Source organism: Patagioenas fasciata, chromosome 16 (genome assembly GCF_037038585.1).
Source record: "Patagioenas fasciata isolate bPatFas1 chromosome 16, bPatFas1.hap1, whole genome shotgun sequence".
NCBI classification, from domain to species: domain Eukaryota; kingdom Metazoa; phylum Chordata; class Aves; order Columbiformes; family Columbidae; genus Patagioenas; species Patagioenas fasciata.
The window spans coordinates 7,993,240-8,008,905 of record NC_092535.1 but is presented as its reverse complement, the minus strand read 5'-3'; the positions used below and the strand labels follow the sequence as shown (position 1 = coordinate 8,008,905).

The window sequence follows — 15,666 nt, the reverse complement described above, 5'->3', positions numbered from 1 at the left end:
AAACTGCATGTTACACTGTTCTGAATTACTGAACATACAAACAGCAGGGAGAGTGTAACACAGATTTTGTAACATGTTAAAAATATTGTAACGTTCTTTCCGAGCTAAAAAGGCAAAAATTTTCTTAAACCACTACTAAAATATAGCTATCACTTGGAGGTATAAACTGAAAATAACTGTATAAAACAAATTTTGGTCACCATCAAAGAATGGCTTTTGCAAGCCAAATAAAATAAGCAGCTCCAACTACCATCACCTCCAAGAGACAGTATTTAATAGTGCAAGGCATGAGGAATAGTTATTGACAGGGAAATTACTGAATATTTAAAGCCAGACAGTAATTAGTACTGTCTAAAAATCCAACCCCTCCTCTTTTCCCCTGCGAGAAACATGATAAAGTTCAACTTTCGTTGTATAACTCACCAATATGGAAATCACTTCCCTCGCCCGGGGAAAAGTCACCTCAAAGCAGGTTAATTTCACCCCCACCCTCCGAAGCCCCCAGCCCCGGGATGAGATTTCGGGTGGGTTTTCCGGATCCCCCGCGGCGACTGGCACCGCCAACGCCGCGAACCCCGGGGCCGGTACTACGGCAACGGTGACGAGGAACGAGAGAGGCGGTTAAAGGCGGTTGAAGTCGGTTGTGACGCCAGTGAGCAGCTCGCCGGCGTCCATCGCCTCACAGCACAAACCGTCCCCTCTGTGTCTCTCCTCACAAGATGGAGGAGCCCGCCTTCCCGCCCGCTCCGCCCGGGGAGGCGGCCGCTCCGCTCCGGCCCAACCGCCTTATCAGCTCATAGGGCGGCGGCTTCTGGCTCCCTCCGGGGGTGGGGGGGGGGGCCCCGCATTGAGTCGCCGACCTCCTCTGGAACCGGGCCAGGCCTCCGGTGTGCCGGTACCCTGCAGCCGCACCGGCGGTCTCCTGAAAACAGGCCGCGCTACCCCCCACTCACTCCCCTCCGCGGTCCCTCCGGCCGCCCTGACCCGCACCACCCGCCCGCCTCCATTTTCTAGTCGAGCCCGAAGGCGTCTAGGCCGCAGGAGGAGGTTGCATATTTTCCGCGACCTCCTCCGCCGCAGAGGCGGCCTCCTTCCCTTTCTCCTCCCGTCCCGGTGCTTCTCCGGCTGCCTCCCTCACTCACCGCGGGGAGGGGGTGAGGGCGATCTCGCCGCCGCCGCGGATCTCAGCCGAGCCGAGCCGCCATTTCCTCCTCGCAACCTTTCCCGAGCGCTGGGCGGGGACGCTCCTCCTCCGCTACCACAGACACCGAGTCACCGACCAACGGCTGCCTAGAGTGCCCGCGCTGCTTTTGCGCACGGCACCTCGGAAGACTTTGGTTGGCGTTGGCTCCGCCTCCCGCCTCGGCGGCGCGTGCTCTCTCACCGCGGGGCGCTGGACGGGAAAAGGGTGGCTGGCGCCCCCCGGCCCGATCACCCCCTATTCGGTGACCCCCCCGCCCCCCCCCCCGCCTCCCTTCAGCTCCAGGCGAGGCTCAGGCGTTCTCCACACAGCCGTAGAGGCGAGGCCGCCCGCAGAGTCCCCATCCCGTCGGCTCCAGGCAGCCAGACGCTGCTGTTCCTGAAGCCACTGGGGAAAACTCGAGGCAAGCCGCCCATGTCACCTCAGGGCTTCTGCTGCAGATGAGTTCTAGAGATCAACAACAGCTGCTTCCAGCTTTCTCACCAAAAAACACGGTGTGATCTTACCTCACAGGAACTGCAGTTTTATTCATTATTGGAGAAGTTGCAAAGCAAAACCGCATTGTAGCAGCACTTTTTGCTTACAGTGAGACTTCTCGCGCACACCAGTACACCTTTGTCACAGGATTGACATGGCAGAGGAGCTCATCTGCTGCTTGCAGGCCCAGCTGCTCACAGCAGCTTTGCTTCCCACCTGTGCTCGTTCCACAGTGGTTTTGTTTTTCCTACTCCTGCTCTGTCTGCTTCAGAAAATCAAACAGCAATTGCAGCAATAACCCTTTCCCTTGAGTCCAAAGTACAGGGTGCTGTGGGAGGGAAGTATGCACTAGATCAGCTCATCCACTGCAAGGAGACTTCCCAGTAAACAAACCCTTAAAGGTTGGGCTACTGAAAAATATCTCTTCAGGATCCAAGCTGCTATAAAGAATTAGAGAGAGTTAACTCCTATTGTTCCCACTGTCAGCATTTGTGATATTAACCAGCAGAAACACCTGCAAATCACAACTGCTGAGGGGTCCCAAGGGACCAACAAGGCCATTGGAACACTCCTGACCTGAACATCTGAGAAGCCTTTCAGGCAGTTGAAAATGTGAGGTTTGACTCTTTGATTGACCCTGATCCTGCACATTTTTTCTTATAGGTTGATAAAATTGATTGCAGTTGGATTCCAGATGGGTGCAGTATTTACCACAATTGATTAAGGAGTGAAAACACAAGGAAGCAAAAACATACTTAGCATTAATTCTATAGAATTACAGGATTCTGTTGAGTAATTTGATTATATCTTTTGGAAATCTACATTCTAGAGAATACTCTATACAAGACTTCTGGTGGTAAAACCTCAGGAATCACTACTATTAGCCTTTTTCCTGATAGCATAGTCAGCCTCTTTCTCCACCTGTAAAACTGGACAGTATTAATACTTACGTCACACAGGAACACTAAGAGGTATGTAAAAGTACAAGACACCATTATTAAAGGCAAACAGAAGTTTAATTTTTACTCTGCAGCTACAGGACTACAATAAATCAAAAGCACATGGAGGGGAAATACCTTGTGATTCAGTAGATCAGGCTGCACTATGATTTATGTCCTGGGAAAAGCTAATGAGATGTTGTTAATGGACAAATTTAGCATCTAGGGAATGCTCAAAACCAGGAATTACACACCAAGGGAAAGGGAACACACAAAACAAGGAACTGCACACCAACAATGAACAGGAGGTGCCTGCAACAAGGGATCCCACAGTGAAACGGGTATTTAATGCCTCTTACATGCATCTAGTAAGAGGCTTACACCATCTTAACATAATACTGATACATTCCACACACCCAGTGAACAGCAGCTAAAGCACATTAACACTTTCAACCCAGAAAAAGCTCTCAGTTTTTGTGTTAGAGCCCAAATCAGAGTATCTATCTCTGCTGACTAAGCACCTGTGTCACCTTCACTTAAATGGAACCCTCAGCACCTCAGTTCTTTCCCCACTTCACTCCCTTCCTAATTATTTTCCTGTTAGAGCCCAATTTCCCTTAATTTGGGAAATTTACTCCTGGGCTACTTGTCTGAATCTGCATTGTCCTGGCAGCACACAGAAGGAGCTTTTTTGGTGATCCATATAATGTGAGTTTTCTTTCAGTTTAGGTCTCCTCTTGTATAACTTGACAATACCTTCTAACTGGCTTGAACTGAAAACGTTGCTGTGCAATCCTAGCAGAGATTAATCACTATCAATCAGCTTCTAAAACAGCCTAATAAAGACCTTATCTATCTCTCCTTCTTAAACACCAGAGAAGCTTATGCTATCTACAAATCCCTCAGCACTAACTCTCCTTAAAACTTTTTTCCACTGCTTTCCAAAACCTTTTCCACTAATAAGCAGTCTGTACACTGAGACTGTCCTCTGCAGCTGACAGAGCTTTGTTTACCCCTTGGGTTTCCCTTATTTTTTTGTTTTTAAGCTTTGAGTGTCTACAAATTGCCCTTACTTATATTTACAGTATGTCACACAAGGGTCTTTATGCATGACCCATGAAGCTATTTGTGACAGGCACTAAGGCATCATCTTTGTGTTGTAGAGATGTCTCCCCAGACCAAGGGTGTCACTTCTCTCTCACCCGCCTTTCCCTTCACCAAGGTGGTGACCTCTTCCAGTGTTTGAAGGTGCAAAGCCCTTAAATACTTACTTTTTGTTCACCCTTTCTCTCAGTCCTTCCTCACTTAGTGTTCTGGGGAGCCAATTACTTCAGCAGCCAAATAAAAGCTAGAGATAGAGTTAGCCCATGAAAAGAGTAGGGAAGATTTCTCCTCCTCCCTTCTCCATCTCTATCATTGTTTTGCGCTTCCCCCCCCCTTTTTTTTTTCAACATAATAATTTAAAGTCAGAAGAGACTGATTTCTGTTGGCTGTGCTCGAGCTTTACCTTATTTTGGTAGAAAGAGGCCTCTGCCCTCAGAGTTCAGCACATCACTCAGAAGATATGTCAGGTGTTCAATACAGTGTATCTTCTGCATCCTTGATTCACTGAGGCTGCTGATACTTCATTTGTCATAAAGACTAGAGGAGCACAGAGAAATACTTTACAGAGAGTTTATCATATTTAAATAAATAAAGCAATCCTCTTTCTTACAAAATGACAAACTTCCAGATACTTTTCCTTCCAATTCTAGGTAAACACTCTTCCTTCCCCTGCAACATATACATTTTTTTTTTTCTCGCAGATTTTTTTGTGACTTCTCCAGGAATTAGTGATTTGGTTTGTGATTCAGTCTAATCAACTCCAAATACCAGTCATCAAAATACTTTTTTGAAATTAGGATTTATCAAACCTTAATCCATATAAAAATTCTATAAAATGCACTGAATTAGTTACTATATGTTCCTTTCAATCTCAGTTTTGTAGTCTTGCCCAAAAGTTCAACTTCCCATATTACTGCCCTCATTTCAAGATTCTTGCAGGACTGTGGAATCTTGAAGCCACAAGAGAGTTTCCCAAGAGCAAAGCAGTTTGTTTCCACACATTCTATGATTCTATGTCAAATCCAGAGTCACAAAAGTATCCTGCAAGGTTTTCCATGAGTAATGAAAGAAAGGTTTGGTTCCAACTTTGAGGCAAATGTAAGGGCTTTTAGTGCCAGGAAAAGGAGAAATGATACAGGAAGCTTTTTGCACAACTCCCTTCTTAATTTTGTGAGGTTTAACAAAGAACAGCTATGCAAGTTTGTTATTTTCAACTCCTTGAGTACTCCAGGCTATGAAGCACAGGGAACATAAATGTTCCTCTTCACTACAGACAGCAGCAGGTATTGTACATGGGATGATTAAACATTTATTCAGTGAGATACAAGTCAAAAAGAGGGGAATACAGAATGTGACTAGGCAGACTTTCATCAGCAGTTAGTATAAAATATGCCATTTATTACTCAGGACACTGCTCAGTCCCTCACACATGCAGAGTTTCCATTGCACCCAGATCATTAGTATGGGGAAAAAAAAGCCCTGTATCAAGATAAAGAAATGTTATAAGTTTATGTGTACTTAGGATTTTAGCACTTTGGGCCAATACTACCATCAAAAAAGATACTAATACAAGTAGCACCATTTACTATTATTTAACCAAATAGAAACAACTCATGCATTAGAAAGTCACTTTGTTTTCAGACTCAGTAAGAAAATGCTTCAATAAGTAACATTCAAAGTGTGTTTGTTGCAACTAAGGTGGTTATAAGGCCTCTCAAACCAAAGCTCAGTTTTTAAGGTTTGACATTACCAAAAGCATCAAAAAGCTACAGAAAGCATATCAAGTAGGTTGTGAAACACTAGCTCACACATTTTTAGCTTACTTAGTCAATATATTATTCTACTTATCAGAAAGCAATTACACGTATTCTTTACCGGTAAACAGCAGTTGTGGTACGAATTACACCGTGTTGTCCCCTCTCTGCTCCGGGTGCGCTTCCCTCTGTAAAAAAGACAGGAAATCACCCTAGGGAGAAGCTTCTTTCTCCCCTCTTCCTCTTTATGGAAATCTCCTGAATAACTCCGCCTTTTAAGGAGGAGCTGACAAGAACCAGCCAGGCCCGCTGAGCCACAGGGAGATTTACAAAGCTACTGCTTCAAAACCAGAGCCTGAATGTTGGTATTTCCCAGTTAGTGAAATTCATTGCGATTAGTTTTTAGATTAAAACCTGATCGATGGGAATCCTTGTCATGCCGTAGCTTTGTCACACGGCTAACAACTAATGGCACGTATTGATATATAGATATGTAATGTTTATATTGGAGGCTCTTTGTCCACAACGCTGGAGTCTTTATAAACTTGGAGATTAGTCTGGGAAAATAAATTAGAGTAATAAATTACTGATTACATTGTGGCTTTTCTCCATTTCAATGTAGGGAAAATTGTAACAAAAGTGAGGTTTGGAGGCTGCACTTTATGGCACATGTACAAAAACGAGAGTGAAAAATTAGCAATTGTATCTATATCCCCTCTCTGTGTGAAATTATGTTTTTCTGAGAAATATCATTTGAAGCATTTCACACATAAAAGTACCTCTTAAGCCTATTCTTCATTTAAATATGTAAATTGAGGTGTTGCCTTGAACTTTCTGGGAAGTGCTTCGACTCACATACCCCACTGAATCTTGCCACAATAGGTTTATTAAATCAGCAGCCAATGTGGATTTTTGGCAGAGATCATGAATCGGAGCGCTCAGCTCCCACGGTTCACAGTCCAACCAATCAACAGTTATGGATATTGGTGAAACTGTACATCGATACACCGGGCTGGGGCCTATAGCTGCCCTTCTACAAAGTTGGTGAAGGGTTTGGAGAGGAAGCTGTATGAGGAGTGGCTAAAGTCACTTGGTTTGTTCAGCTTCAAGGAGACTGAAAGGAAACCTCATCGCCATTATAGCTTCCTCACAAGGCGGGGAGGTCGGGTGGGCAACGAATTCTTCTCTTTAGTGACAAATGACAGGACCCGAGGGAATGGCAGGAAGATGTGCCAGGGGAGGGTCAGGTTGGACATGAGGAAAAGGTTCTTCACCCAGAGGTGCTGGACACTGGAACAGGCTCCCCAGGGAGGTGTCACAGCCCCGAGCCTGACAGTGTTCAAGAAGAGACTGAACAACGTCCTCAGACACATGGTGTGAACTGTGGGGTGTGCTGTGCAGGGACAGGAGCTGGACTCCATGATCCTTGTGGGTCCCTCCCAGCTCAGGACGTTCTACGATTCTCCCTTTACATTAACCCTGCAGATTGGCAGGGTGAGCTCTGCGGGCAGCGGCCCGACAGGGAATTTCTGCTTCGGGGTTGGTGTCCCTCTACCAGGGAGGTCCCCGCTGTCACCTCGGGCGTTATTCAAGCGTCAGGGGAGCACGAGTCACCGAGCAGCTGCTGGCACACACGGCATAGCGGAGCCAGCACGGGCCCTGTCCCGACGTCTGTCCGGCCGTGAGCAGGCAGGACAGGGGCAAGGCCTGGCCTTCGGCTCCCTCTGCTCCAGTGCGCCCGTCCCCACGGGCTGGCTCTGTCCCCGCGGCTGCCCGGTGCAGCCATCCTGCGGCCCCGCTCGCCCCGCGCTTGGTGGCCGCGGCGAATCGGGCCCAGCTCTGCACTACTGAGGCGCCCGCCACCCCGCGCGGCCTCTATGGTACCACCTCCCCACGGCCGGGGTGTACCACACGGCCACACGTACACTCTATCCCGTAGGTCGACTCTATGGTTGCATGTTCTCGCCCCTCTCCGGGCGCTGATTGGCCGAGAGGGCTGTTCTCGCGAGATCCGCGCGCCAGCGGCCTGGCGGAGGCGGCGGAGGGGCCCGCGTTCGTGCGTCGGAGCCGGCACCGCGGCGCGCTGGGTAAGATGGCGCCGGCGGGCCCGCTCCTTCCCTCGAGGGACGGGGGCTGGCGGGGCCCTTCCCTTGGCCCGGCGGGTCGGCCCGCTGGCGGCCGCTCTGGGTGTCGGGGAGCCGCTGGGCCTGTGGCGAGTGAGGCCGAGCGCTTGGGCGGCTCGGGCCGCGGGGATGGCCGAGTCAGGGGCAGCGCCTCACGGGCCGGGGGCCGGCGGGGGCCGCGGCGCTGCGAAGGGAGGTCGGGGTGTCCTGGCGGGCGGCGACCGCGCGGGGCTGGAGCCGCCGCAGCCCCGTCCCCCTGTCGCGTGGTTGGGAGCGGCGTGAACGGGGCGCCCGGGAGCAATCGGCCCCTCAGCGTCCCGGGCTGGTCCAGCCGCCGGCCGGCCGACTTCCCTGGGGCCGGCGGTAATTGAGAGGGAGAAGAACCTGTTGGAAACTGGCCGGGGATGAGAGGGCGCGCTGCCGCTGGTGTTTGTGCGGGAGAGGCGGCGGAGCCTGTTGCTGTTGTTGCCGCCTCTCCTCTCCCTTTGCTGCCCTTGTGATCGTGACTTGAAGGTAGAAATAATTAAAAGTCGGCTTAAATTTTAGCAAACTACTTTGCTTGCAAATCTGAAAAAAATATGTAGTTGAGAAGAATCCTAGGAGACGGCATTTTAGTGGTGTTGGCTGGAGTGCTTTCGGGGACAGCAAAGCTAGGTTAGTGGAAGTCTTCTAAGTTATACATTGGATGATGTGTCATGTACTGTTTTGTAGCTATACAGTATATGGAACTGTCCTGTCTAGGTTTTGGTGAAAACTTTAAAGCAAATCTTGCTTACATAGTCTTTGCTTTAAAGGTTTGTTACAATTTTTCTGGCCAGCTGTCAAACTCTTTGATTCACTTGTGCCACTTCGTGATGCTGCATGTCCTGTATAACTTGTAAATGAGATTTATTTGAAGTGGACTTAAGAGTATGTACAATAAGATGGTATTTGATTTTTTTATTCTGACCATGGATGAAAGCAACTTTAGTGACTGGCAAGCCGATGTGAAAGAGTGCAGGAGTGAGGATGAAAAAGGAAAATGTTTTGAGAGGAAAAGGAGCTCTTTTGGACTATTAATTTAAAAGATCTCATAAACAATATTTTATATAAAGATGCTAGTAACACAGAGCTTATACACATTAAACCTACTTCTTTTTGAACCATGTTAAATGAGATGCTTTTATTTTCTTGTAGTAAGAGTCCAGGATGAGTTATGCAGAAAAACCTGATGAAATCACGAAAGATGAATGGATGGAAAAACTTAATAACTTGCATATCCAGAGAGCGGACATGAACCGCCTTATCATGAACTACCTTGTTACAGGTAAAAATGAGTAGTAATGCGAGGAGGCTCTTAACTGCTTGTCACTTATTTTATCAAGACAGACGGTTTTGGCTAGAATATGCTACTAGATGGAGTGAGATTTAGGGCTTTAAGGATTCAGTGATTGCTGTTGGCTTCTCTTAGCAATGTGCAACTGCTCTTATGGTTCCCTTAAGTGAAAACTGAGTAAGATTCAGAGACTGACATTTATTAACCTTAACTCTCCTGCTAAAAGACACAGAAAATAAAGTATTTTCTGAAATGCTGTTAACAAACATGACCCAATTCTGTATGTTGTCCTATTTTGTGCCATTAAACCAGAGATCCGGGTATATTACAGTTGTTAAGTAGCACTCTGAGAGCTGCACAGAACAACTGTCAGAAGCAAGTTTTAACTGGCTGGAAAGACAAACTCCAAAAGGGCACTGGTGTCAAAATAGTTGGAGACCAAAAATATTAACCCCTTTAGCATAGACCCCAACTTTATACTTAGAACAATCAAAAACCCTGGGAAATTGTCCCAAACAATTATGTTGCATACCGTCCTGGGAAGCTGCGCCAGGGCGGAGGCGGCTGCATCCGATCTACACCCCTGTTTACATTGGTGTGTAAGTGAAGCCTCTGGGATGAAGGAAGAGCATCTTAGTGGCATAAATAGTTTTTGTGTGTACGAAAGTATGACTTAGGATTTAAGTAGCAGTTGCAACTTTTAAAAAAAGCGTTGGTATGAGAAAGCAAAATTATTTTTTTTTGTTTCCTCTCAGCAAAACTGCTTGGTCTGTGTAAACAGATTTGGGGACTAGAGGGAGAAGCAAAACCACCCAAATTTTCAAAGTGTGACTTTGAAAATCCCATTTTTGGAATAAGTACACTGTTCTGTTTAAGTAAAAAAACAAGCTTTTAAGTTAAGAGATATCGAACTACAAGTTGTGTGCATCCTTAAAGAATGAGGGCACTTGAGTTAGGAATGAATTAAGCATGTACTGTTAGATGCCTGTTGGATAAATGTCTATTTAAACAGATAGGAATTTTTCACAAGTTTAGACTTAATCTTTAAACTCCCCAAATCTACAGGCAATACTCAAATATTTTCATTTAAGCTGATATTTTTTAAAAGTATTTCAGTGAATCTATTTTATAGTTAAAATGTTTCTATTTCAGAGGGCTTTAAAGAAGCAGCAGAGAAATTTCGAATGGAGTCTGGAATTGAACCCAGTGTTGATTTAGAGACTCTCGATGAAAGAATAAAAATTCGAGAAATGATATTGAAAGGGCAGATTCAAGAAGCTATCGCATTAATAAACAGCCTCCATCCAGAATTGCTAGATACAAACAGATATCTTTACTTTCATTTGCAGGTAAGGACGGGTGGCAAACTTCATCTTTGTTTGAGAGGTTGCTGAGAGACTGGAAAAAATAGTGCATGTTTTAAGAGTATGTTGGGAACTTTGTGCCTGAACTGGATGCAATTTCAAGTGTTTGTTCTTGGCATCGTTTTGTAGCAATAGGAAACTTTGTGGCATAATGCAAGAACCTTCATATACAATTAGTAACATGAAAACTTACAGCAGCAGCCGCTGTGGCCTGTGACTTATCAACTGCCAATTACTGCTAGTCTGAATTTCTAGTAGTTCCTTTAGTAACACGTCTTTTCAAAACCTGATACTGAAAAGCGTCAGGTTACCTTTTTCAGTAATTTTGTAGATGAGTCTGCTCCTTGTCTCACACATTGAGAAGAATTGACCTCAAACTGTCAAATTATGGATTAGTGTTTGTCTCGAGTTGCACACTAATGTCTGAAGATTGCACTCTTGAAATACTGAATATTCGTTAATTGTGTAGCTAATATTGCTCTGTCTTTCACATGTAGCAGCAGCATTTGATTGAACTGATTCGGCAGCGCGAGACAGAAGCAGCTCTGGAATTTGCTCAGACCCAATTAGCAGAACAAGGCGAGGAGAGCAGGGAATGCCTGACAGAAATGGAGCGTACGCTGGCTTTGCTTGCCTTTGATAATCCCGAAGAATCACCATTTGGAGACTTGCTGAACATGATGCAGCGACAGAAGGTAGTCCTTTCTCAAAAGGAAATCTATGTCTTTTATTCATATGTGGTGAAAACCATGTCCGAATATTGTTGAAATGTTTAGGAAAAGTGCATATAGTGGTATGCAAAAGAACAGAAGTATTTCTTAAGCAAAATTTTAAAAAATGGTGCTAATATATTCAACTTCTTGGCTCTCTTCCTTGTTTTCTCCAGGCTCAGAGTCTAGAGAGCTTTGTCCCAACCCACTTTTGAGGAATTAGTGCACTAGTTGTGATCTTTTTGGTGTCTGCATGACATTTGCACTGTTAATCATAGGAAAACTATTACTGAACTCCAGTATTTCTTTTCCAGGTATGGAGTGAGGTTAATCAAGCTGTTCTAGACTATGAAAATCGTGAGTCAACACCCAAGCTGGCAAAATTGCTGAAGCTACTACTGTGGGCTCAGAATGAGCTGGACCAGAAGAAAGTGAAATATCCCAAAATGACAGACCTCAGCAAGGGGACGATTGAAGAACCCAAGTAAAAAGTGTGCAGATGGACATCAAACAATCTTAGTACTGCACAGTATACGTTTAAATCAGTCTGTGACTGAAATATTTTTACTACAGTACAGCACTCAATTCAGATTTTTCAATGAACATCTAATTTGAAGGGAGAAAAGTCCCTTTTAAATGCTGCAAAAACTGCATTGAAAGGCGCTGTATCTCTTTGAAAGTCTGACTTAGGCTATGCACTATAATACATTTTTAAAAACAGGACAGGTTATAAAATAGCATTTTTAAAAGTACAGAACTCAAGCTTTCTAATTGGCTGCTGATGCCTAGTTTAGTGGCCGGTGAGTTAACACGGAGTTATATTGGCAACTATTCAGTTAAGTTTAACTGTCTCCTGTTTGAAATGTGTATATAGAACAGTGAATATTTTCTACCTTTAAGTTATAGCCAGATATACATTCCCCTTAAAAGTAACTGGTCAAGTTTTCCTCTATAAACTTTGCAGTAAGATCAACCGTTTTGCTTAGGAAATAGTGTACAAACTTGTAAATCATAATTTAAGGACTTTTTTTTTTTTTTCCTTGTTTCTGACTTTTTGGTGCTTTATATGGTAAGAGCTATGTTCGTAATGGATCAGTCACCCATCTTTTCAGGAGGAGTATTGTTGGAAATAAGTTTTTGGGATTTTTTTTCTTAATTTTTGCAAATGACCAAAATGGCCCCAGAGGCATTTGAGGGTTTTTGTTAACAGGGGCCTTTCCCCCCTATGTTAAATTTGCAGCTGTAGACACTGCAGTGATTCCACTGAAGCTTTGAAGGCCACTGGATGTTTGTAAGCTGGAAGACGTGCTTGTGTTAGGAAATGATGTGGGGGGAGAGATGCTCGTTGAAGCCTCCAATGCCTCGTCTTGCGCAGGATCTGCCTTTATGCTTGCTAAAAAACAATTGTAGTTTTAGAGCTACTTGGGCTGTTTTCACGCCTTGAGCTGAGCAGAGCAGGGCTGTCTAAAATGAGAAATCTCCATTCTTTTGATTCTTCCTCACCTTTCTGAAGAGATGCAGTTCATCTTCACCTGTATTTGTTTACTGACTCTTCTCACTCCAGTTAGGGTTATAGTTTTAATGTCTTACACGTCAAGTCCAGACTTTCAAGTCAACAAATTGTGATCTTCTGGGTATGGGATGTTCTGGTCAACTTAATTTTTCAGCACTGTACGCTGGTATATATCCAGTGGTAGTAAGCACTAATCTCGCCACATCGATCTCTAGATTTTTAGGTCCGTATATCAGGTTCTTAGAGATTTGCTGAACAAAGACCGATGGGTGAAATAGCTGAACATCATGAGGCGCAGGCAGTTGTCACGCCAATCCCATACTGTACATAATCTAGTCTTGTATGGTAGATATTACCCTGTAGAATTAAACTTAGTTTTCACTTAATTTTACTGGAATACTTATGCATTAAACTGTATAAAGCTTTGCAGATACACCTGACTTATGGAAAATAACAAAACCTGTTACTGATTGCATTACTGTGAACACTGTTTACTCGTGTAGCTATTTTTTGTGGGGGGAAACTGTTGTTTATTAAGCAGCTATTAGAGAGCCGAGCGCCAAGGTTAAGCTAGATGATGGATATAACAAAGTGATTTGTTCCCATTTATTACTGATTGTGCTGTTCTCCACTTTGAGGCATTTGTGATACTGAGTCTTAAAGTTTATACATGACAAACAAGCGATCAGTAGCCCCCCAGCTGCAGCTGCGGTCTGGCTTTCCTTCACCTGGGCTGGTTATTCTCACACTAAACTTTGAACAGTTGTGGGTTTTGGGTTGGTTGGGTTTTTTTGCCTTTTGTTTATTTTTCCCTTTTCCATTGGGTTGATGTCTAAAAACCATGTATAAACTTTTAGTTTGTGAGAAACTGTATGGTTAATGTAACTTTGTTTAATAACAAACTGCAGAAACAAAACTGGAATAGCTCAGATTTCTTCCTCTGTAACTGATCAGCTTTTCCTCTGTTTTGACACTTGTGTTGTTAAATCTCATCTAAAGCTTCTCCTGGATGAAGTGGAAAGTGGTGCGTTTTTGTGGCATGACTCGCATTTTTCTCCATGAGAAATGCAATATTACAGTCCTGGTTGAGAAAGTTCACTGTACTTCTAGAACGCTACATTAATTTCATATAGTATTTGGGCAAAGATCGAGCATAGATTACTTGAATTTTCACTAGCTTTTTTTTTTTTTTTCCATTAAAAAATAAACACGTTTTTTAAGGGGTTTAATATAAAATTAGTATAGAACTATTTCACTTTGTTTTTATGAACATGCCACATTGATAAGCAGCTTTAATCTGTAAAGTTTTTGGTAACTGCAAGAAAATATTCGAAAGCTATGCATTTTAGAGAAAGCAGAAAGGTAGTGATAATGGTACTTCTAAGGATCTTTATATTAGTGTATATAAAATAGTTTGCATATACAAATATAATATATAATCTGTTTGAAATATTCTTGAATGGTAGGGGCTGTGAAGCATATTATAATTTATGGAAATATTGTACACAGTAAACAGACCTCTCAGTACACGACTGAACTTTTGTCATATGCATGAGAAATGTCTTATTTGGTGACTACTAATGAATGGGATTTTGTTAACCCATTTTTGTTAGATAACCACTTTAACAAATATTATTAAATGCCACTTTGATCAGTTTGCTTTAGTGTAAAAATACATATTTTGTTCCACTTAATTTAGAACAAGATGAAAATAACTTTTGTAAGAAGATCCGTTCCCAACTCACTGGTGGCAAACCAATCTGGTAACTAAGCGTGGTGCACTACGCTCATTCCTCCCCCAGCCTTCCCTTTGTTGGAAGCAAATGTTATTTTTTCCATTAACGCTGTGGACATGAAGAAGTTGGGTTGTAAATATCCCCTCTGCAGAAAGGCTGTGTATCAGGTGTGTTTTGATTAGGCTACAAATCTGCTTTTCCAAAACCTGTCGCCTCCCCAGTAACTGTTACCTTCACTGTTCCCGTGTTTCTTTTCTGCCTGTCAAATCTGAGCTAAACTGTGGTTGCTTCTGTTGTACAGAGGAGTCAGTTGGGAAGGGTGGGAGGTACTGGGTTTCCATGAAGATGAAGTACTGGTGGTACTTCCTGAGAAATACTGAACTGTTTGATTTCATAGAGCTGGAAAAACAGAGGCTGCTGCACAGGAACCAACAGCAGAATTTGAAGTAAAGGGTTTCCTCTCAAGGCTTTTGGAGAGGCAAACGTACACAGCTTGGAACCTGGGGAAGCACTTCTCGCTCTTTAAGGTTATTTCATTGAAAGACTTTCAGCTCCTTCCACCCACACTGAAAGAAAAATGGAAATTAATGTGGAGAGCAATTATGTAGCATTGAAGATGTGTGAAATTACCTGGAAGGAATTCTGTCTGCTTTCCACTCCTTGTACATATAAGGGAAGCCATTATGTTATTCTAGGATGACTTTATTGTTTTTAATTTGTAAAATTTATGCTTTGTATGCTTGAATATAAGCTTAAAAGCATTACGTAAAAAAAATCCTTGACTAGTAGTTGAGTGTTGCTCGACTTATTTCAAACCACTTTCTGTCCAAGTTCATTAAGAAGCTTATTAAATTGAGTTGGAGCGTGATCCCTGTGTGTCGTATCTTCACAGATAACGGGGCTTCCTGCTGCCAACAGCAGCTGAAAACAGCCTTGCTGCAAAGAATAGAAATGCCTATTTTTTGCCCCAAATCTGCCTTTAGGCTACAGCAAGTTGAGATGGGTTCCAACCTGCACTGTGAATCTCTCGTCCATCCAGAAGCATGTCACTGGTCAGTATCTGTTCCTGCTATGATGTTCTTAATGAAAAAGGACGAGTAGGTTTATCGCTGTTTTGTGAGCAAGTGTCCCACGGCTGACAAAACACAAAGCTTGTGAGCAACCCCCTCCAAATGATATTTATTTCTTAATGGACATGTCCAGGTGCTAGAAATTATTTTTATTCTTTTCCTCTCCCTTCCACCCTTCACATGTTAATTGGGGATTCCAACAGGATGCTGCTACTCACACCCACCTGGGTCAGTTTTGGCATGGGAGTTGCCATCCATTGAACACCATCTTCTCCGATAATTTGCTTATTTTTCAGCGTATTGCTGTCTGCAGCGGGTTTGCAAAGTTGCATTATTTAGTACTAGAAACCACGTGCATTTT

At 43.8% G+C, this 15,666-nt stretch overlaps 2 protein-coding genes and 1 long non-coding RNA gene across 5 annotated transcripts in view; 1 reads left to right on the top strand and 2 right to left on the bottom strand.

The window, feature by feature from the left end:
• The window catches only part of DIDO1 (death inducer-obliterator 1), a 49,944-nt gene extending 48,648 nt beyond the window's left edge, over positions 1 to 1,296 (bottom strand). For both annotated transcript variants that reach the window (XM_065849610.2, XM_065849613.2), the window contains exon 1: positions 1,143 to 1,296. The gene's annotated coding sequence lies outside the window, so the exon portion shown is untranslated. The remainder of the gene's footprint in view (positions 1 to 1,142) is intronic.
• A 417-nt stretch (positions 1,297 to 1,713) lies between these two features.
• Positions 1,714 to 5,728, bottom strand: LOC139829222 (uncharacterized). 2 transcript variants are annotated; one of them, XR_011741614.1, is made up of 3 exons: positions 5,596 to 5,728; positions 4,124 to 4,257; positions 1,714 to 3,964 (listed from the first exon to the last, which is right to left on the bottom strand). It is a non-coding gene; the product is annotated as an uncharacterized lncRNA (long non-coding RNA). The 2 variants fall into 2 exon arrangements; XR_011741613.1 differs by having other exon boundaries at positions 1,714 to 2,006.
• A 1,742-nt stretch (positions 5,729 to 7,470) lies between these two features.
• On the top strand, positions 7,471 to 14,157 carry GID8 (GID complex subunit 8 homolog). Its single transcript, XM_065849939.2, has 5 exons — positions 7,471 to 7,561; positions 8,774 to 8,903; positions 10,065 to 10,261; positions 10,774 to 10,971; positions 11,301 to 14,157. The coding sequence occupies exons 2-5, from the start codon at positions 8,786 to 8,788 to the stop codon at positions 11,472 to 11,474; spliced, it is 687 nt and encodes a 228-aa protein (XP_065706011.1). The 5' UTR covers positions 7,471 to 7,561; positions 8,774 to 8,785; the 3' UTR covers positions 11,475 to 14,157.
• Positions 14,158 to 15,666: the final 1,509 nt, after the last annotated feature.